At 36.4% G+C, this 22,848-nt stretch overlaps 1 protein-coding gene across 27 annotated transcripts in view; it reads left to right on the top strand.

Annotated features, from left to right (window-relative positions):
- The window catches only part of Nrxn1 (neurexin 1), a 1,158,653-nt gene that overhangs the window by 420,932 nt on the left and 714,873 nt on the right, over positions 1 to 22,848 (top strand). For 18 of the 27 annotated variants that reach the window (XM_052186621.1, XM_052186620.1, XM_052186611.1 and 15 more), the window contains 2 exons: positions 16,993 to 17,294; positions 20,421 to 20,582. In XM_052186621.1, the coding sequence (XP_052042581.1) occupies positions 16,993 to 17,294; positions 20,421 to 20,582 (464 nt within the window). Of the gene's footprint in view, positions 1 to 16,992; positions 17,295 to 19,323; positions 19,369 to 20,420; positions 20,583 to 22,848 lie in introns of all 27 variants that reach the window. The other 9 variants (XM_052186595.1, XM_052186600.1, XM_052186602.1 and 6 more) reach the window with 2 other exon arrangements.

Below are 22,848 nucleotides of genomic sequence, written 5' to 3'. Positions count from 1 at the left end.
AGAAGGCTTTTGTGATGAGACATTTAGTCAGGGTTTGGCTGCGTTAAAATCCTGAAGTGATTGTTTGTTGTGGAATAGCAGCAAGGAAAAAAGAAATTGGCATTGGTATATTAGAGTTTCAGATGTGTCAATGTGAGAAAAGATGAGTTTGCCAGGGAGAAGCTGCTGACACATGAGGCATTGGTTCTTATAAACTATTTTGGCAACAGACTTATTTTCTTCCAAAACTTCCTTCCATGACTTTCCCCTTGAAGTGAAATATCCCTATTTTTCATGTTCATCGTGAAATATTTGGTACCTATATTCTTTTCATCAGCTTCTGAACAGTTGCTAAAGACTGTAGAAGACAGACATTCAAGGACTGGGAAGATGCACCATTTGAATGTTTATTTGAGGTCTTTACAGAAACATAACAAAACAAAGTACAAACATAACTAAGCCATATATGTCTATATAATGAATGCTAGAAAATAGCTATTAGTTTAAAATTACAGTGAAGCCTGGAACTGAGTTCACTCCCCATCGTCACTGGCTACCCTTGGCCTGGCTGCTGGGATGACTGTAATATGCCAGGTGGTAGAGAAAAAAGGATTTTGAGATGTTGGTACTATGCATCGAGTGTGTGATAGTGTGGCTCTCTCAATAATAATTTAGTGAATTAACTATTTGAAAGTAACAAATAGTAATTTCGCTTAGCTGGTTGGATTTTGTTCTGTTCTGTTCGGTCTTGTGCTTATCTTTGTCCTAGTGATGTATATAGCCATTATTGCTTGACAGATGATGTAACATTTGAAAAGAGAAGGAACAATATCAATAAGTATTTTTAGCTTTTTATATAATCTAAAGAAGCTTCATGTTCATTCGTGCTATTTTACAAAAGGATGAGCTCTTTAAAAGACACCTTTGGCCAACTTATCTGTGTGTGAACATTGGTCTAATAATATACTATGTATGGCTAAAACAGGCGAGACTAAGTACACTTAGGCATTTCCACATAATCTAATCTAGATGACTACTTGTTAATCAAATGATGTGCAAGCATGACAACACTATAAACAAGCATCCCACGTAAAAGCCTTAAGCAGCTCCAATTGTGTGATTTTTCTCACAAATAAATTAAATAAAGAGAGCCATACTATCACACACTAGACTTTTTTAAGTCTTAGGTAATTTCACCATGAGTTTAAACTAATAAACTTTTAAATATTAGGTACATTGTCACATTGCCTCAGCCTAATGCATCGCCCCATCATTTTACCTCATTGGGAAGATCCATGACATATGTCTGATTTACTTTCTATTTTAAAATACAATGAAGAGAGTAACAAAGGCCAAAGAAGTCCAGAATGAATGTGTAGTGTTGAGTTGGGAACAACCATGTCAATGACCATTGTATTGACAAAGTGTTCTCAGTTGAGACTAAAATGGTGGCAAAGCCTTTTCCAGGTGCACCTGAAGATGCTGAAAGTATGTGCAGAAAATGTCTGCCAGGTCTTCCTCTCTTTCATGCTTATGGCCTTGCTACCACTCCACTATAGAGGATTGGCTAAACCTGCCTCTTGGTTTTTGCTATCTATATGAACCCACCTCCTTGTTTATCTGTATGTAATAATCCTCCTCCTTCATTCAGCTGTATATAGCCCCACTTCCTTGTTTTTCTTTATGTAACAACCCTCTTCCTTCTTTCAGATATATAATAACCTTGTATCCCTACTTATTTGTATGTAAAAACCTTCCTTGTTTTTGGCAATATTCAATAACTCTGCTTCTATATTCAGACTTGTATGATAATTATGCTATTTATTATCAAATGTACTTCAGCTTCATCAGAGCATCCAGTCCACTTAATACCAGCTTTTCAGTGCATCTCTGTGTTTGTTTTTTCTTCATTTTTGACATACCTGTTAGGTCAGATCCCTGGACTCATGCTGATCATAGCATAGTACAGACTTTGGTAGACATTGGGGCAATGCAAAAACCTTAAATAAAAAAAAATGTGATTTTTAAGTAGGACTATCTAAATCTAGACTCAAATACTTAGTAGAAGAGTGTGTCAAAACTGAAATCAAGCATTGAAGCTGAGAAGCTTAATATTAATTTAAATATTCTGAAGTAGTTAGGATAATTACTTCACATTGGATGATAGTGTGAAAATATTTTTAGTGGCATCAAAAATTTAAAGCTATTATTTTTAGGAATTTTCTCTAAGAGTTATGAAACTTGGGTTCATACAAGATTATTTTAGAATGGAACATCGGGTTGTGAAAACTGTCCTTCATTCTGTAAAATGAGTATTTTCTTCTATCAAAAACTATGAATGGATTTAATCAAACTCATCAAAATGTTTGGCATGCAAAGAAGTGTAGTAGAAAGAACATAGAGTTTTGAGTTAGCTAGATCCTAATGCAAGCCATTTATAAGCTGAGCAGCCTTTGCTAAGTTTATTTCAAAGAAACTGAATTTTCTTATCTATGCAATGAAAATTTTGAGTTTGGGTGATGTGCCATTATTGGATAATGAAGTCAATTTAGAATAATTTCTATATTACAAAAAGAGCGGGAGGTTATATCAATGGGATGAGTGAGTATTGTCTATGGGTCCCAAGAACCTGAGAAGCAGGTTACAAACTCTTTTGTTAGAGGCGCTATGCATTTTTAGAATTTTGTGATTTGTTGGTAGGGAAAATACATAATATGAGGGGTAGAAGTAAAAGCTACTCCTGTCAAATATGGGATAAAAATTATTTTAAATATTATTCCACATTGTACCAATTCCAGTACTTTCTTAATGAAATTTACTTCTTTCATCATGGTATTTGGTTTACTAACATCAAATGCAAATTAAAACACAAAAGTATTTATGCTGGTGAATGTGCACTGCTTCTTATTCTTGAGACCAAAGATCTTGCATTGTGATATATAAAGGAATGCATTGTGAATTGCAGCCACTGATTCAAGAAGTGGTATTATTCAGCCAGACAGAATGCTCTCTATCCAATCAAATTGCTTGAAAACATAAATGTAGTATTGTGCTCTCTTTTGTAATTGTGTTGTTTATATTCTTACATTATTTGAGTATTTCAAGCTCAGTGTTGGGAAGTGAAGTCTTTCCATAAGCATGTAGCATGTACAGACTTATAAAAAGAAAGAAGAAAATCCACAGGTAGGATAAAAAAAATTGAATGTATATGCATACAGCTTTCTGTCTGAAAAAAAGTAATAATAAAAATTCAAAGGTGCCTGAAGTCCAACTGCAGATGAATATAAAACACTAGAGCCATACTAATGCCTACTCATTTACCTATCCTTCCATCAAACTACAAGTTTGATGATGAGTAGGAAACAATTAACAGCTAAGCTTTCATAATGACAAGCAGACATAACACATCACGTTTTTGATAAGCTTAAAAAAAAACAGAATGTAAAGGCAGAGAGATGAGCACACTTGACATCTTCTTTGGGACATAAATGTGAGTGGCAAGGGAAAACATCAGATACCCCTTGAGACTGCTACATGATGACTCCCCAGCCAAGAAGGAAGAGGAGACAAGGACTTGGGTTGATGTGCATTCTTCTGGACTGGCATTCAACTTTGCAAGTTTGTAAATTAAATTTTTCATGCTTTGATTCTCCAGTGCTCTTTAAAGGGAGTGTGTGTGTGTGTTGGAGGTCAGGTTTCTTTGTTACTTACAAACCTAAACCAGTCATAGAACGCACCAGAAAATAAAAATATGGCAGTTGAATATTAGGAATTATAATATTTCCAATAGTTTAATATTTTGAAACCCAAATAAGTGGGTGGGAAGCAGCAAACAGGACTCGTTCTTAGGGTGGGTTCTTGGGATGGGTTCTTGAATCAGTTCCTAGGGTGGATTCTTAAGGTGGGTACTTAGGGTGAGTCCTTAGGGTAGGTTTTGGGTTATTAGAATTTTTTTTCTTCAAAAGTAACTTTAAGAAACCCAGCCGGTGTCTACATATAGATACTTGAGAACATTTTTTTTTCAATTTATGGGCCTTCCTCTTCCAATGAACACACTTAGATCATAACACACTTAGATCTTTAATAAGTTTCAAAGTTCAGGAACATTAGCTAAAATCAGCTGATGCCCATTTTTTTTTCATTGAAGCCTGAGATTTACAGTTATTTTATAGATAAAACTTAAAAGGTGATGGCAAACTTTTTATTTCTTAGAGAGATGTTGTTTTTATTCTTTTAGTTTTGAAATTATAATTACAACGTTTCTCTTTTCCCCTTCCCCAATATATACTCCCATATACCTTCCTCGCTTTCTTTCAAATTCAAGGCCTCTTATCATTATTATTATATGCATATATATACATATATGTTTATATACACATATATATACACATATATATACATAGGCATGTACACACATATATATATTCTTTAATATACGCATGTTACTTGGTATCAGATAACCAATTTGTGAGCTCTTCCCAATATTACATCACAAAATGAACTTGTTGACACCAACAGGTGCTAATGAATGAGCAGGGTATGTTCATCGTGATTTCCTTCTTGTGTGTGCTTTATAATCTGCCTCTTCCCCTATTTCAACCACAGAAGGCTGATCTATAGTAAACATATTAAAATTTAAGTAATCACATTTCTCCTTTTGTGGAATTGACAACTTGAATGCTATTATTTATAACTAACTATTGAAATTTACTAGAGCTAGGTCACAATTGCAGAGGGTACCAGAACTTCTTTTGTGGGAAAATTGAATTTATGAGAGTTTATTTCCTTTCTATGATCTAGTGGTTTAATACCACATTTTATTCTATAAGATATACATCAGAAATCCCCATAATAGATTCAACATGTTTATATTTATGCAAGAGCAAGAAGAAGAGTAAGAGGAGTAAGGAATGCATCTTTGGAAGAACATAGAAAAAAGTTGCCAAAAGACATTGAACAGCTAATGGGAAATACTGAGTTCAGAGTATTGCTCTATGATCATTGTAACTATGAAATGTGTGGCTCTGAAAGACTCTCATAATTTCTAAGGGTAATCATGGCATTGTTCTTCAGAGAGGTCCTCATTTTCAACCACCTGAAAATGTTTCTACACTGAATCACTATTTGCATTGTATTGAAACCAATGTACAATTATCTATACTGACTCTCACTCTATATGTCTCCAAACATAAGGAACTGAATCCAGAGCTTCTCATTTCACTTAAGAGACCTTAAGTGAAATATACCAACCAATAGCATATGCTCCAAGATCAAGAATTGACAAATGGGACCTCATAAAATTACAAAGTTTCTATAAGGCAAAGGACACCACCAAAAGGACAAATAAGCAACCAACAAATTGGGAAAAGATCTTCACCAACCCTATATCAGATAGAGGGCTAATATCCAATATATACAAAGAACTCAAGAAGGTAGACCCCAGAAAACCAAATAACCCTATTAAAAAATGGGGTACAGAATTAAACAAAGAATTTTCACCTGAAGAACTTCGGATGGCGGAGAAGCATCTTAAAAAAATGCTCAACTTCATTAGTCGTTAGGGAAATGCAAATCAAAACAACCCTGAGATTTCACCTTACACCAATCACAATCTCTTTCTAAGATTAAAAATTCAGGAGACAGCAGGTATTGGCGAGGATGTGGAGAAAGAGGAACACTCCTCCACTGCTGGTGGGGTTGCAAATTGGTACAACCACTCTGGAAATCAGTTTGGCGGTTCCTCAGAAAACTGGGCACCTCACTTCTGGAAGATCCTGCTATACCACTCCTGGGAATATACCCAGAGGATTCCCCAGCATGTAATAAGGATACATGTGCCACTATGTTCATTGCAGCCCTATTTATAATTGCCAGAAGCTGGAAAGAACTGAGGTATCCCTCAACAGAAGAATGGATGCAAAAAATGTGGTATATATACACAATGGAGTACTATTCAGCCATTAGAAACAATGAATTCGTGAAATTCTTAGGCAAATGGATGGAGCTGGAGAACATCATACTAAGTGAGGTAACCCAGTCTCAAAAAAATCAATCATGGTATGCATTCACTAATATGTGGATATTAACCTAGAAAACTGGAATACCCAAAACATAATTCACATATCAAATGAGGTACAAGAAGAACAGAGGAGTGGCCCCTTGTTCTGGAAAGTCTCATTGTAGTGGTATAGGGCAAAACCAGAACAGGGAAGTGGGAAGGGGTGGGTGGGAGAACAGGGGGAGGGAAGAGGGCTTATGGGACTTATGGGCAGTGAGGGACCAGAAAAGGGGAAATCATTTGAAATGTAAATAATAATATATCGAATAAAAAAAGGAAAAAAATACTTGAATAATTTTATACATAACCCCAAATTCATTCATATAAACTTATTTCAAATATAAACAGTATTGCTTTTTTTTCAAATATATAATTTTTTCTAAAAATTGCATTTATATGAACAAGTAACCCATATTGGGGGATTAAAATAACCATCAAACTTACTCTCCTGAAATATCAGTAAAACCCATTGAAGGTATTCTATCCGAGCAGAAGAAAGCAATGACTCAAACATAGATTTTGTGTTTTAAAAGAATACCTTTCTGTATTGTCTTTTCTGAATTTTACATCCTCATCAAATAAAAGAAGAGCTAGCTTCAGAAGTCTATGGGGCTAGAGGTTGCCATGGAAGATTCTATTAAATGCAGCATGCATCAGAAGGACACTTTACCTCTGGCACGCTCCATGATTTTATCAGCAGGAGAACAAGGCTGTTGGGCACATGGTTGGGCCTCAAGAAATGGTTATTGAAGGAATTGAAAGAATAGTGACTCAATAAGTCAAGAGCACCACAGAGCCATAATATTTTAGAATGCAAAGAAACATCACAGATCACTTAGTTCAGACAAGTCGACTTGTTAGTAAGAAAAATGAGACCCAATGAGCCCAAGTTGAGTGACTGAAAGCATAGTGCTGAAAGGGGTGGGGGCAATCTAGGAGAAATGAGTATTTAAATCTAAATCTCAAAATCCATTGATTTTTTTTGAGAAAATAAAAAATAGACAAATAACCAAAGTTATGACAAAATTTGCACACCATTCATGTACATACAACCAAAGAAAATCACTGTGTTTTTCTCTTCCTTTCTTCTATTTAATATGTTTAATCATTTTGGACTTGAACCTTAATTGACTAAAATAATTCTAAGTTGTTGTGTTGAGTATAGTGATATTCAGGGTAATAAAAGTTTGTTTTTTAGCAAAAATTAAGCAGTGTTTTAAATTGAAGTGATCACTTAATAATAATAATGATCAATAATAGTCACAGTAATTAATCATCTACAGAAATACAAGGCTTAATGTTATATGTGCCAAGGCCTAGTCAGTGGAAATTATATTCATAGATATGTTGAGAGATTCTAAAATCAAGAATCCAAGTAAATTCCTTTATAAATAGAACTTCCCAAAAATCTAACTTTCTGCCTCAGCAGTTGATGTAAGATAATGAAACGATTTGAAGATATTCTTGGAACTTTGGCCAATCCCCCACCTCCCACCTAAGCACTAAGGGATGGGTCAGTGGATGAAAAGAAAAATGAGGTCATAGGCTATGTGATCTTCACAGGCAGGAGTGTTACTCAAAGAATGTTTCCTGGTTTCCAATCAAGCAGCCAAAAGTGATAGGTTTTTGTATAGGTTAGAGACAACAGATAAAGTATTTGACCTGGAAATAGTCAAATAGTTCCTCAATACTCAAGGCTCAGTTTAAATGTCTATATCACTGTCACTCATGGAACATTTTTATGATGTGTCACATGATATTTTTTTGTCTCCACCTCATTACTAGTTTGATGACAGTTGAGACCCTGGGGTCTCATGTTTATTTGTGCATTTCTCGTACCCAGAATATTGCTTCTGACTATTGGGATCAAGTAGGTGATTGTAATACAAACAATGGTGACTAGTTTTCTTACTGTCACATTCAGCACTAGGTGCTTTGCATGTGGTACCTTTGGATGCAATACTCTTTCTCATCTCTTGAAATTAGCTGTCACAAATTTCCATGCTCTCATTTTCTTTCTTTAATTAAAAAAAGATATTCTGTAGTCCAAGTTCTCTAGCTTATACTGGTTTTACTATCAGCCACTTTATCATTTGCCTTATTTTTAGTGATAGAAATAAATCAGAAACATAAACCCAAAACCTTGGTCAAGCCTTCTACTAAGCAGGGGATGTGTATATGGGTGTTGTTGCATAAATAACATATCTAGCTACTACAGCAGAGCCACTCATGGCACTTCTCTCACAGGTATCCACTTCTCTATTTACTTGAGAATGGAAGAAACCAACATAACTTTTTTGTCTCTTTTAAGGAATTGTCATTCAGACATGGCAGCTCAGGTTTCCTCCATTTAAGTTTTATAATGTTGCTAGGTTACTTAGGCACAAGTGGAAATGTGGCATCTAGGGCCTATTTGTTTTGACTGAGTCTGTTCACAGCTAGAGTATGACGTGTGTGTGTGTGTGTGTGTGTGTGTGTGTGTGTGTGTGTGTGTGTGTGTAACTTCTAGATGCAGTAGTGTATGAATAAAGACATTCTGAGAAGGACTGCATGTTCAACTCCATGAGTTTTTTAAGTTAGTTCACTCACCACCATGGCTTGCTAAATGTATCAAGAGACATATAGCCTGTAGATTTCTGTAAAGGAGAACTACTCCTTTTCCCAAACCACTGATAATTCTATTGTAATATTGACTAAAGATGAAACACATTGAGAATAAGAAATTAGCCATTACTTACAGTGATTTAAAGCCTGAACTCTGCAGGGATGCATATTTATTAGATATCTGACACATTTCTGCACTAATCAGATATAGCCACTGCAATTTTTCCTAGGTTTCTTTTTTCTGATCAAACAATACAAAGTAACTGAACTGAATGTTTCTTCCTTAATAAAAATATGGTAGGGCCATATGATTATTTCCTCTTGCATTGCAACACTGTAACAATTCTCCACAGTTTACATCAGAATCAGTTGGAAGATACCCTCATAGTATAGATTATGCTGGTCAGGCAGTGTGACACTCACAATTTCTCAAAAGCTTCAGAAAATAGTAATACCACACTTTACAGGTTACAATGTGAACAGTGAGAGCTAAAAGGACATTTTGAACATGTTCCCTTCAATCAGTGCTGCTCCATACTCATACTCGGTCAAGTTCTCCATTCTGGGTTTACTTTCCATGAGGCCTTTACTTATATCTACATTAAAAACAAAATTCTGTCATTTGGAGTAGCTTGCCTCGTTGCAAAATATGTGGATAATTCATATGATAGAGATTTGAGTACTAAAGGCAGTATTGCTGTGATTCTTAAGAAATAAAGCATATTCATTGGCTAGTCTTTGAAACTTGATTAAATAATCTAGTCTGTGTTACAATGACTAAGTAATAATTGGATTTCCAACTTAAAATTATGTCTATATCTACTTCAAAAATGAGGATTATCCATATAGAGACGACCTACAAACCTGACAAAAAATAAATGTATTCCCCAAATTGACTTCTTTTTTGAGTAATTATTTACTAAAGTGTGGATAATTCATAAACTCTTATAAAGAGAATGATTTTTAAAGTCCTTATGTATCAAATTTCAGTTTAACCTTTATTCACCCTGCATTAAAATACACTGGAGTCTGGAGGCTATAGACTCAGACTCACTGGGACCAGCTCACAAACATTTTAGTATTGAATGTTTTATGAATGGTAGGGTCCTTTCTCATTATGTCCGCTGTCTGTCACTGGATTCATGTACCATCAACCCTCAGTACAGATAGGCATGAAGTAGTCTGGCTTTTAGTATATATTACTGTTTAACCATTCAATTTATTTTCCTCATAGGATTTGAAGGGCATTGTGCCAGAGTTTTGAAGCATTTTTGTTTTCTCTTTTGGTAAAAATGTGCTCAAGTATAAGCTGCAATATATTTTTTGGTGATTAATAACAGGTTTGTAATATTGTAACCTAAAGAGGAATATGAGTCTAGAACGAAGATAGCAAGGTTTTTATTCTGGTTCTCTCTCAATTAGAGATACTCCCATACTTTTGATGTTGGGTTTTTACCATGATTAATAAATGAAACCATTAGTCTAAATAATATCAGATTCTTCTTTAACTTACATAATTCACTACCTCAGGTATATTTTTTAAAGAATTTGCCTTTTCATTTGTATTATTTCATGGAAGTTTGCTTGTTTATTTCTTGGTCATTTGCTGTAAGGTCTATTTAAGGTAAAACAAAACCTGATTGGATATTTTGTAAAGTATGTCTCATTGCTGTACAATAATAGAGGTTTGCTTCAGAATTTATACATGTTCAATTATATTTAAGAACTGTATAACCCTTTACAATCTTGAATTGTCAAATACCTAAGATGAACTACTCTTTCTTTAAATTAATGTTATTTTCTCTGTAATAATTATTTGAACATTTTATAAAGGGCTTTAGCGATAAAAAATGATGTTTATTTTTCCCTCACATTATTTAGGAAGTGACAATTTAATTGGACGTGAATTTCAAGAAGCAAAGTTTTTTGAGGTTTAATTTTATTTTATCTTTATTATCTGATTCAACCAATCTTCTTATTCAATTTAATAATGTTAACTGCAAGCAATTGCCTTTGTTCAGTCGAGAATAGTTTTGAGTACTTGATTTTTGAAGTAGAAAAACAAGCAAAGCAGGTCTTTCCTTCAAATCTTCACTAGTGTACACTTGCTTTTATCACATACTGAGTTAGGTCGCTGGTTTGTATTAAATGCAATCTTAGACCCACATGGCTATAGTAAAGCTGTACAGATTTACATGAGTCAGGATTACAGATGAAGAGAAATGTAATTAGGAACACTGACCGATAAGGAGTCAGTCTCAGGATTCTCGCAACATGTGTGGGTGGGGGCCCTGCTCTACTCCTTATTCTCAAAATCTCATATATTTTGCTGAGAGATATTATAATTGGTGAAATGTACCTCTTTCTCCACATCATCTCCAGCATTGGCAGTCCCCTGAGTTTTTCATCTTAGTCATTTTAACTGGTGTGAGGTAGAATCTCAGGGTTGTTTTGATTTGCATTTTCCTGATAATGAAGGATGCTGAACATTTCCTTAGGTGCTTCAGGGCCATTCGAGGTTCCTCAGTTGAGAATTCCCTATTTAGCTCTGTACCCCATTTTTAATAGAATTATTTCACTCTCTGGAATCTAACTTCTTGAGTATACATTGGATATTAGTCCTATATCTGATGTAGGATTGGTAAGGATATTTTCCCAATTTATTGATTGCCATTTTGTCCTATTGACCAAAGCTTTGCAGTTTTATGAGGTCCCATTTGTTGATTCTTGTACTTAGAGCATAAGCCTTTCATGTTCTATTCAGGGAATTTTTCCCTGTGCCCATGTGTTCAAGGTTCTTCCCCACTTTTTCCTCTATAAGCTTCAGTGTGTCTGGTTTTATGTGTATGTCCTTGACTTACTTGGAAATGAGCTTTGTATAAGGAGATAAAAATTGATCCATAAGAATGGGTTGATTTGCATTTTTCTGCAGGCTGACCTCCAGTTGATCCAGCACCATTTGTTAAAAATGCTATTTTTTCCCCACTGGATGTTTTTAGCTCCCTTGTCAAATATCAAGTGACCATGGGTGTGCAGGTTCTTTTCCGGGTCTTCAATTCTATTCCATTGATCTTCCTGCCTGTCTATATACCAATACCAGACAATTGTTATCACTATTGCTCTGTAGTAGGGCTTGAGGTCAGGGATGGTGATTCCCCCTGGAGAACTTTTGTTGTGGAGAATAGCTTTTGCTATCCTGGGTTTTTTGTTATTCTAGTAGAATTTGAGAATTGCTCTTTCTAGATATATGAAGAATTGATTTGGAATTTTGATGGGGATTGCATTGAATCTGTAAATTGCTTTTGGCAAGATGGCAATTTTTACTATATTAATCCTGCCAATCCATGAGCATGGGAGAGCTTTCCATCTTCTGCGATCTTCTGATTTCTTTCTTCAGAGGCTTGAAGTTCTTGTCATACAGATTTTTCACTTGTTTAGTTAGAGTCACACAAAGGTATTTTATATTATTTGTGACTATTGTGAAGGCTCTAACTTTCCTAATTTCTTTTTCAGCTACTTTATCCTTTGATTAGAGGAAGGATACTGATTTGTTTGAGTTAATTTTATATCCAGCCACTTTGTTGAAGTAGTTTATCAGTTTTCGGAGTTCACTGGTGAAATTTTGGGGATCAGTTAAGTATATGATCGTATCATCTGCAAATAGTAATGTTTTGACTTCTTTTCAATTTGTATACTTCTGACCTCCTTTTGTTGTCTGATTGCTCTGGCTAGGACTTCATTTACTGAAGAGATTACTGAATATTATTATTGAATAGATAGGGAGAGAGTGGGCAGCCTTGTCTGGTCCCCGATTTTAGAGGGATTGCTTCAAGTTTCCCTCTATTTAATTTGATATTGGCTACCTGTTTGCATTATATTGCTTTCACTATGTTTAGATATGGGCCTTGGATTCCAGGTCTCTCCAAGACTTTTATCATGAAGGGATGCTGGATTTTGTCAAAAGCCTTTTCAGTGTCTAATGAAATGATAATGTGGTTTTTACCTTGTGGTTATGTAGTGGATTTCATTGATGAACTTCTGTATATTGAACTATCCCTGCATCCCTGGGAGGAAGTCTACTTCATCAGGGTGAATTATCATTTTGATGCATTCTTGGATTCAGTTGGCCAGAATTTTGTTGAGTATTTTTGCATAGATGTTCATAAGGGAGATTGGCCTGAAGTTCTCTTTCCTTGTTTGGCCTTTTTTTTTTTTTTTTTTTTTGGTTTAGGTATAAGCGTTATTGTCACTTCATAGAATGAGTTGGGTAGTATTCCTTGAGTTTCTATTTCATGGAATAGTTTGAAGAGTATTGGTATTAGCTCTTCTCTGAAGATCTGACAGAATTCCCCAGCCCGTCTGGTGCTGGGCTTATTTTTGGTAGGAGACTATTAACAATTGTTTCTATTTCCTTGGGACTTATGGGACTATTTAAATGGTTTATCTGATCCTGTTTTAACATTAGCACCTAGTATGTATCTAGAAACTTGTCCATTTCTTCCCGATTTTCAAATTTTGTTGAGAATAACCTCTTGTAGTAGGATCTGATAACTTTTTGAATTTCTACAGTTTCTGTAATTATGTCTGCCTTTTCATTTCTGATTTCATTAATTTGGGTAGTAGTCTGCTGACATCTATGTTCTCTTAGGGTCTTTATGCAATCTGCCCATGATCTTTTAGCTTTCATAATTTCTGGTGAGAAGTCTAGTGTAATTCTGACAGGTCTGCATTTATATGTTACTTTACCTTTTCCCCTTACTGCTTTTAATATTCTTTCTTTGTTTAGTGCATTTGGTATTTTGATTATTATGTGACAGGAGGAATTTCTGTTCTGCTGCAGTCTGTTTGGAGTTCTGTAGGCTTATTATATGTTCATGGGTATCTCTTTCTTTAGGTTAAGGAAGTTTTCTTCTATAATTTTGTTGAAGATATTTACTGACTCTTTAAGATGTAAATCCTCATTTTCTTGTGTACCTGTAATCCTTAGGTTTGGTCTTCTCATTGTTTTCTGGATTTCCTGGATGTTTTGGGTTACAAGCTTTTTGCATTTTGCATTTTCTTTGACTGTTAAGTCAATGTTTTCTATGGAATCTTCAGCATCCGAGGTTCTTTCTTCTGTCTATTGTATTCTGTTGTTGATACTTGCATCTATGACTCCTGAAGTCCTTCCAAGGTTTTCTATCCCCAGAGATATCTCACTTTTCAATTTCTTTATTGTTTCTACTTTCATTTTTAGATCCTGGTTGGTTTTGTTCAGTTCCTTCACTTGTTTGATTGTGTTTTCCTGAAATTCTTTAAGGGATTTTTGTTGTTGTTGTTGTTGTTGTTGTTTCCTCTTTAAGGGCTTCTATCTATTGGCCCGTGTTTTCCTATATTTCTTTTTTTTTATTTTATTTTTTTATTATTCGATATAATTTATTTACATTTCAAATGATTTCCCCTTTTCTAGCCCCCCCCCCCACTCCCCGAAAGTCCTGCAAGCCCCCTTCTCTTCCCCTGTCCTCCCACCCACCCCTTCCCACTTCCCCATTCTGGTTTTGCTGAATACTGTTTCACTGAGTCTTTCCAGAACCAGGGGCCACTCCTCCTTTCTTCTTGTACCTCATTTGATGTGTGGATTATGTTTTGGGTATTCCAGTTTTCTAGGTTAATATCCACTTATTAGTGAGTGCATACCATGATTCACCTTTTGAGTCTGGGTTACCTCACTTAGTATGATATTCTCTAGCTCCATCCATTTGTCTAAGAATTTCATGAATTCATTGTTTCTAATGGCTGAATAGTACTCCATTGTGTAGATATACCACATTTTTTGCATCCACTCTTCTGTTGAGGGATACCTGGTTTCTTTTTTTTTCCCTATATTTCTTTAAGAGATTTTTGTGTTTCCTCTTTAAGGGCTTCTACTTGTTGACCCATGTACTTCTGTATTTCTTTAAGGGAGTTGTTTATGTCCTTCTTGAAGTCCTCTATCAACATCAGCACCAGCATCAAGAGATGTGATTTTAAACCCAGGTGTTGGGGTATCCATGGTTTGCTGTTGTGGGAGAACTTGGTTCTGATGGTGCCACGTTGCCTTGGTTTCTGTTGGTAGTGATCTTGAGTTTGCCTTTGGCCACCTAGCTCTCTCTGGTATTAGCTGGTCTTGCTGTCTCTGACTGTACCTTTTCTGCCCTGCAAGCCTGTGTGTCTGTACTCCTGCGATTCCTGTTCTCTCAAATGCCCTGCGTACTGCTGGTTCTCCAGGAAGTATCAGGAGTTGGGATCTTCCTTGTGGCAGCCCTGACAAGGGACAAATGCTCCGTGTGTTGCTGGTTCTCTAGAAAATATTAGGAGATAGGGCCTTCTCTGTGGCAGAACTAGCAGGGGGTCTACCACAGCAGAAGGAATGGGGCAGGCAGTGGTTGAGGAGAACTGGTTCTGATCTCAATGGGTATATTTTCTTTTCAAAAATCACATGTGCTATATGTAGGTTAAAAAATATTTGCACCATTTATTCTACTTGGAAGACCTGCCCATTTACCAGCATCTTCAAACAGATGCTCTGCCTGACATTGACTTTTACATTCACACCAGTACTGAAGGATCAGTGTCACTAATCATTTCAGACACTGAAAGTTTTAAAAGATGTATAATTTCCTTCAGTGATATGACAGTTACCAATTGTACAAAACAAAATCTAAATGAATGTTTTTGTAGTTCCTAGTATTGAAACAGTTCACAAATTCAGCTCTCTAGAGATGCTGGTGGCTCCACCCTGGTTGTCCTCATACATGAATGTTTTATCGTACATTGATAAAAAACAAACCTGGATCCAGCTCTTGAGAGAGGTTCAGTTGCCTTTAGATGTATAAAATAGGGGAACTTTTTATTATGGATTAGGTTGTCTTTCCTGTGACTCTCCCTTAGAATTTGTTTTCTTTTTTATGAATACTAGATTTCACTAATTATCTACCAGTAGTCATTGGGGATTCTGACAGGGTGAGGGACACATTATACCAATGTGTCATCTAGGTTTAAGGAGGTAAACCCTTGAACTGAGCTCTGATTCTATGTCATGAGTTAAACGAGCAAATAATAGTGGCCATTGCTTTGGTAGGCTTTCTTACACATTCCTATAATCCTAGAGATCAGGAGGCTGAGGCAGGACGATTGTTAGCTGGAGGTTAGCCTGATCTACTTATTGACTGTCTGAAACAAAATAGAACAGAAAGCAAAAATGTCTTACCAGAGTAAGAGTAAAACTCATTCTGGTTTCTAACTATTCCAATGTGCTAATAGAAATGGTGTGTTGTTGCCAGCAAACCTGTTTTTGTGTTTGTTTGTTTTTTGTTTTGTTTTGTTTTGTTGATAACATTTGCAATTCTCTTCATAATATATCACAAGCTGATTGTTAACAATAGTCCTCTTTTGTTGTTGTTGTTTTGGACTTTGGCTTCTTTAGAACTTTTGTTGTTTTTTGTTTACATGCATTTTGGTTCATTCCCCTCATTTTGTGGGAAGTTATGGGAACATTTGACTTACATCTTCTTTTGGTTACCTTTCTATACTGGTGGGAGAAGACTGCTGCTCTTCCCACATGGCCATATTTCTGTTTGATCTGTCTGGCATGTGGTGGGATCCTCATTGAAACTTCTAATTATATAAAAGAGAATGTTGAGAGTTCATTTGCATGCTGCTTCTATGATGTTGTTCTGGAGCTTTTACCAGTCACATGGGATCCAGCCCTGCCATCTGCTAGGTAAGAGCAGGGAATGAATTAACTATCCAGCTGACTGCATCAGACTTGTATATAATTCCTCACTCTATGTGGGAGGGAGTATATACACACTCTGTAGGAGATCAGTTTACTTCCAGATCAAATTCCTTCTTTCATCCTTCTTTTCCCTGTTACTAAAAGAAGTATCATCTTTTTTGATGAAAATACTTGGATCTTTATTGAGAAAGACATTAAAATATAAATGTCTCCCTATAAGCTAATTCCCCAGGTGGATAGTGCAAATGTTGCAAACATTGGAATCAGACCCATCCAATATGCATTTATGCTACTGGATTCATGCCTAACAGTGACACAGAGCTACCTTGTCTGATCAGAGGTGTTGCAGTGCGACCTAAAAATTAATTGATTTTTCACAAATGTCCCTTTTAGCTACTATAGTTGATGCCCTACCTCCTGAACTGGTTCTTTTAAAGTATACTGCCATCTAGGCCCACCTGAGTGCTTGACAGGGCTTTTGTGTTGCATATGTGTAAATATATACAAAACAGAGTTCATTAGATCTATTTGTTAAGGTCTACTGTTTTGAGAAGAATTTGCTGACTTAAACATGTATATATCTGTTTTCTTCTAGGAAAAGAAGAGTACATTGCTACATTCAAGGGATCTGAATACTTCTGCTACGACTTATCTCAAAACCCCATTCAAAGCAGCAGCGATGAAATAACTCTGTCCTTTAAAACTCTTCAGAGGAACGGACTGATGCTTCACACAGGGAAATCAGCTGATTATGTCAATCTTGCCTTGAAAAATGGAGCTGTATCTCTGGTCATTAATTTGGGATCAGGGGCCTTTGAAGCGCTAGTGGAGCCTGTGAATGGAAAGTTTAATGATAATGCCTGGCATGATGTGAAAGTCACCAGGAATCTGCGTCAGGTAACAACGCAGTGGATAAGACAGTAACTGCCTTTGCTTCTTGCTACAGCTGTGTCTTTGGTACCAACAGCTGTCTGTGTGGTACTTGAAAACCCTACCCACATGATAGAGGGCTCCTCAGATTAGCTTTTCCTTCTAAGATCAATCTTCCTGCCATACTTGAGCAGGGGCATATCTAGAAAGTTCTGCGGGCCCAAAGGCTAATTTAATACAGTGATAAATGATTATTTTCGAGAGGGCTGCAAGGATATCCCTGCGACCTGCCCTTCCTGTAATGTGTGTGGTTTTGAGTTTTCTGTTTGATTGAAAACTATAGTTTTCATAGCGATCATTTGGAGGCATGCACATTGGGGTCATTAAATCACACTTCCTTTTTTTGTAGTTAAAAACAAACCCTTTATTTTGTTACTTGGGATTACGTCAATCCCTATTTCCTCACCTTCCCAACCCCAAAATGGGAAAGTAAAATGTCCCTGAGGGAAAAATATCAATATTGTGTGTAGCCTATATTCTGAAATTTTTGTTTATGAAGATAATTTTGATTTAACACAGATACTTGAACTTAAATTATAAATGATAGGAAAAGTCACTTCATCCTTTAGATACGGACTTCTATTGAAACATATGTATATTTAAAAATTTAAATTCTTACGCAACAAAGAATAGAGAATTCATACTCCTTACTGAATCAATGACTCTACATATGCTGTATGTGTTTTAATAAGACATATAACAGTATATGCTGAAAGCAGATTCCGATTATTTTCAGATTTTCATCATTATGAGTTTTGATTACATGACATTTTATATTATAATGCATCATTTTCTTAAATGTGGACAGTGACTAATTTTTGAATGGTAAATGCTAACCAAAAACTAATATCCATAATGTATTTGTTGTTTCTCTGAACAGTTGCAGAATGACCGATTGACTCTGGTTTCCCTTTACTAAAATGACCCTCTTCCTGAGCTTTTAACTAACCCTTTCCTTCCTGCTTCTGAGAGGCTTCAACTATCTGAGCTAGACAAGAAGAAGTAGCTTAGGTGGAGAGATTTAGTTACATTCAGGCCGATTAGCAAAACTTAAAATTTCTGAGAGTTCCCAAGGCTTTTCAAATGCCCATGGACATGGGAGCAGCCACATGTTTCCCACTGTGTTGGGAGGGAGTACCCACAGTCAACATAGTTATAGACCAGAGTCTGCCTCTTTGGTTTTCTGTTTTCATTTTTTCTCTCATATACTCACCAAGAGAGTGGAGGCTCACTTGAGATGATCACAGAAGGAAGGGTAGGTCTTGAGGAGCCCACTTTCTAGATTTGCCTTTGCTCAGGTTACAAGCAAGTTAAGAATTCGAAGCTCTAAGAAAAAAGAAGTTTGTGCAGCCAGGGTGCATGTGAGGCAGGAGAGATTACAAACAATTCCATTCTGCTCATTGCGTATGTCAGGATCTCTGCTCTGTTTCATTGCAGTATACTGTGACCCTAAAGTCCATCAATATGACCGAAGGAAGTTTTGGAATTGAGGAGGAGTCCTTGTATGCTGTAAATTGAGTAGTAGGGCAAAGCCAACTGATTCCTACTAATTTTCTGGGACTGGGTGTGGGTGTGGAGGGGACTATGATGGGCTCAGGGTGACAATGGCCAGCTGATAGACTTCAGGCCTTTGAAGGAATCCTTTGAAGATATTTACAATGGCTCTCAGTGGTCCTCAGGAAGACTAAGGGAACAGTGCCATGTGTCTGTTTCTGTCTAGTGGCAAGAGATGAACAAGGGCAGGAAAAGACTATCTCCTCTGTGGGAGGCCTATTTGTTAGTCTGCTTTTTCTTGTAAAATTTTTTTGCCCTTTTTCTATGTTACTAACATGCTTAATAACTAACATGTCATTCATGGAATGTTCCATTCTACTAACCGTTACCTGAATCAAAAAATGTACTAACATGGTAGAGACCATCATATTTTTTAAGTAACGATCGATCGTTATTCTGTTCACAAGTTTTTAATTTCCTTTCTCCCCCCTTCTCCACAAAGCACTCAGGCATTGGACACGCTATGGTAAACAAACTACATTGTTCGGTAGATATCATTCTAATTGTTTCTTATTTTGGGTTTGCCGTGTGTTTTCTTTCTTTCTTTTAACTGTAGACATCATTAACAAAAGAGGAACTGCGGTTGGTACTCTTCTGCTTACCTTGACCTCCTTCTTTTCATCTGTTGTTGACTTTCTTATTTTTTACCTGTTCCTGTCAACCTCTGTTTTCGACTTCACCTGTAGGGGCATCGTTAACGTTTCGAACGTTTTGTTTTTTGTTTTCTTGGGGTTTTTTTTTTTTTTTGTTTGTTTTTTGCATCCAGCTGTGGTTAACACGAGATAAGAAAATGGTGGCTGGCCCGAGTGACCGCAGGCTCAGCCAGTCTCTAACCATTCATGATGCATGGCATGGAAACTTGGTTTGGGAATGTTGGAGATGCCACACCCACTCATCTTTCCGTCATCATTCAGCAGTTATCTTTCTCCTTTGGTTCTCCTCGTCTTTTTTCCTTTCCTTTCCTTTCTTTTCCTTTCTGAACGTTCTATATCTCCTGCATGCGCATCTCAAGTGCTGCTTCACTGATTGTTTTGCACCTCGTCTTCCCTCAGCATGCTTCAGGCACTTGCATGCTCAACAGTGGCTGCTCAATAGTGCAATTAGTGATGTTGCTGGAAGTAGCTTGCGCCTTTTCTGTTAATAAGGTGCACGTTGTGATTAGTGAATAACAGACGACTAAACTTTACTAATATGTACACCCAGCAAAACTAACCTAGGAGGCATTTTACTAACACCATTTTTGTGTCTGCTAAATAACTTTTGAGTTGCAGCAGGGATGATGCTGACACTAGTTCAATGATCAGTTAACTCTCTAACTAGATTAGAATCTCTCAGGGCTAGCTGAATAGAATCCAAGAATAAACCTCAAACAGACATGAAAATGGGTTCCGCCACAGGGCTAAAACTGAGAACCAAACAAACATAAAAAAAAGCAAAACAAAAAAATAAAATAAAACAAAACACAAAACAGGCATATCCCAGGATTACAGCATGTAGGTCTGAGTATAGCGTGTCCTTTCCCTGTGCTTTGTTATCTAGGTGACAATATCAGTGGATGGGATTCTTACCACAACGGGCTACACACAAGAAGATTACACCATGCTGGGGTCTGATGACTTTTTCTATGTTGGAGGCAGCCCCAGCACAGCCGACCTTCCAGGGTCACCAGTCAGTAACAACTTTATGGGCTGTCTCAAAGAGGTAAATATGGACGCCATGGAACCCTTCTTAACTCACGAGCTGATCTTTGCAGATCCAGACTGAGAGCTTGTTTGCTGAAGATCTGATGTTCCCAGAGTGAATGGCACAACCTTCAATTCAGTCTTGTGTTGCTTATGCAGATTTGAGTGGTAAATGGCAATTCACACATCATGCTGAGGAGGGAGGCTCAGCTTCTCACTTCTCACAGTGGCCATTTTCCTGGATAGCTTTGTGTCAGCTCTAGGAGGACATCAGACAAAATGAGATTTGGGTTTAAAGTTGAACTAAAGGATAATTGCTTATTTCAAGGTACTGTCTGGGGTGTTACTATCTGTGGTGCCGTGCTTGAGAGATAAGAAAAAGAAAGAAAAAATGAGGGTACAAGAGGAAAGGGCATGACATACATTAACAAAACTAAAACAGAAAACAAAACCCAATGTGCATAATGAACCAGTTATGCTGCTGTATTTTAATTGTGTTCTGAAGGTAGGAGACCTGTTTCCTCTTTGATCTGGTAAGTTGACATGATATTTACTTGAAGAAAACAAGAGCTTAAGAGAGCAATTTCATCAGTGTATGCTATACATTTTTATAAGATTGCAATTTGTGGGGAAAGACTAGTTTCAGTTGTATATTCCATAAGAGTTAGCTTTTTAAAAAGCTATTCAGTCACCATAATTTTTTTCTGATGATTGGAGCCTGAAGTCCTACCCTTGTTACATAGTGGAATAATTATAAACGTATTAGTTATTTAAGCATGATTGCTTCTAGTAAGCAATGATTTGTTTTGTTCTAAAGAAAATACCTCTATAAAGTTGGTTGAGTTATTTTTTTATTTATTTTTCACCCAACAGTGAAAAAGTCACTGCAGAGCTCTGTCACCATTACATGTCTTCCAAGTATTATAGCTATTTCTGAGCACATGCATGTGCATGTGTGTGTGTATGAGAGAGACAGAGAGAAACTTACAGAGACAGACAGAGACACACAGAGAGAGAGAGAAACAGAGACTCACAGAGAAAAACATCCTTGAGGGGGATTCAGATTTCTTAAAGTATAACAAATGCAGGAAGTTTTCGAATGGCCGAACGGTCTATATGCTTGAATGAAGGTATTACCTTTCAGAGAGTTAATATTTTCTGAAGATATAGATTATGCATTAGGGTCTGCATTAAGCTTCATGGGCAATAACAAACTAACAAAATAAAAATTATCATTATGATAAAAAATGGTATTAAATATTTCAAAGTCCTTTGTGTTTAGAACCATCCTAAAGCTGTCCAATGGTTCTCACAATATAAGTGGTGATTTTATTGTCTTTATATTTTTTAAACAAAGAAACTGAAGTTCAGAACATGTAAGTCACCTAGAAAATGAGCAACAACACTTAAGCATTAAAAGCTGAAGCTTAATTTTCTAGTCCTCTTTACTTGGTAATTATTATCATTCACCGTGTCTGAAAAGTAATGTTGGCTAGGCTACTGACATTAAAGATTGTACATATAAGCACTGACTGTATTTCATTGAAAGAGAAACACATTTTAGAAACAGTTAATGGAGTGTTAGAATGTATGCCCATTTTACTTGTTTGGGTTGAAAAGTGGCTGAATAGAGTATAAGTTCTAGTGGCTAAGGCAAACATGCAGAACCAAAACTAACTAAAATGTGGAGAGGCAGAATAGAGATGACACAGACTAGATTGGGAAGAGACAGAGTCAATGCATACATTAAATTCACAAGTAGACTGTTAAAACTGCTTTCTGGACATGTCTGCATCCTCTCTCCAATGTGTGGCGTTCATCTCTATTATGTAACAAGTCATAAGCCATGCTTTATCTATAAATAGTGAAACCTGTGTTACACTGGAAAAGGGTCCAGAATCTAGGGATTCTTAGCAGGGATGTTAATCTAGTTAAAGAGTATCTTTTCGGTATTCTGTGAACAGTGAGGATGTCTGAGATACTGGGTTCCTCTGAGACACATGCATTCAGCTCATTCCCCAGTGAGAAAGCTCATTTTTCTGTCTGTGAAGATGCAATGAACTCTCTTCCTCTGAAATCATAGTTTCAATGAAAGCATGCATAAGACTAACGTTTGCACTGTTTAAGTATTCATACATTGATATATCTCAGCATTCACCTTTTTGTAGTAATAGTTTAATCACAAACAGGATGACAAAAGAAAAAAAGTAAAACCCTAGGTCACATGGTCTTTCAAGTGTACCTTAGCTAGAAGCCTGTGAGTACCTAAAGGCAGGTCCATCCTG

Source organism: Apodemus sylvaticus, chromosome 6 (genome assembly GCF_947179515.1).
Source record: "Apodemus sylvaticus chromosome 6, mApoSyl1.1, whole genome shotgun sequence".
Taxonomy (NCBI): Eukaryota; Metazoa; Chordata; class Mammalia; order Rodentia; family Muridae; genus Apodemus; species Apodemus sylvaticus.
This window is presented reverse-complemented; position numbering and strand designations above follow the sequence as displayed.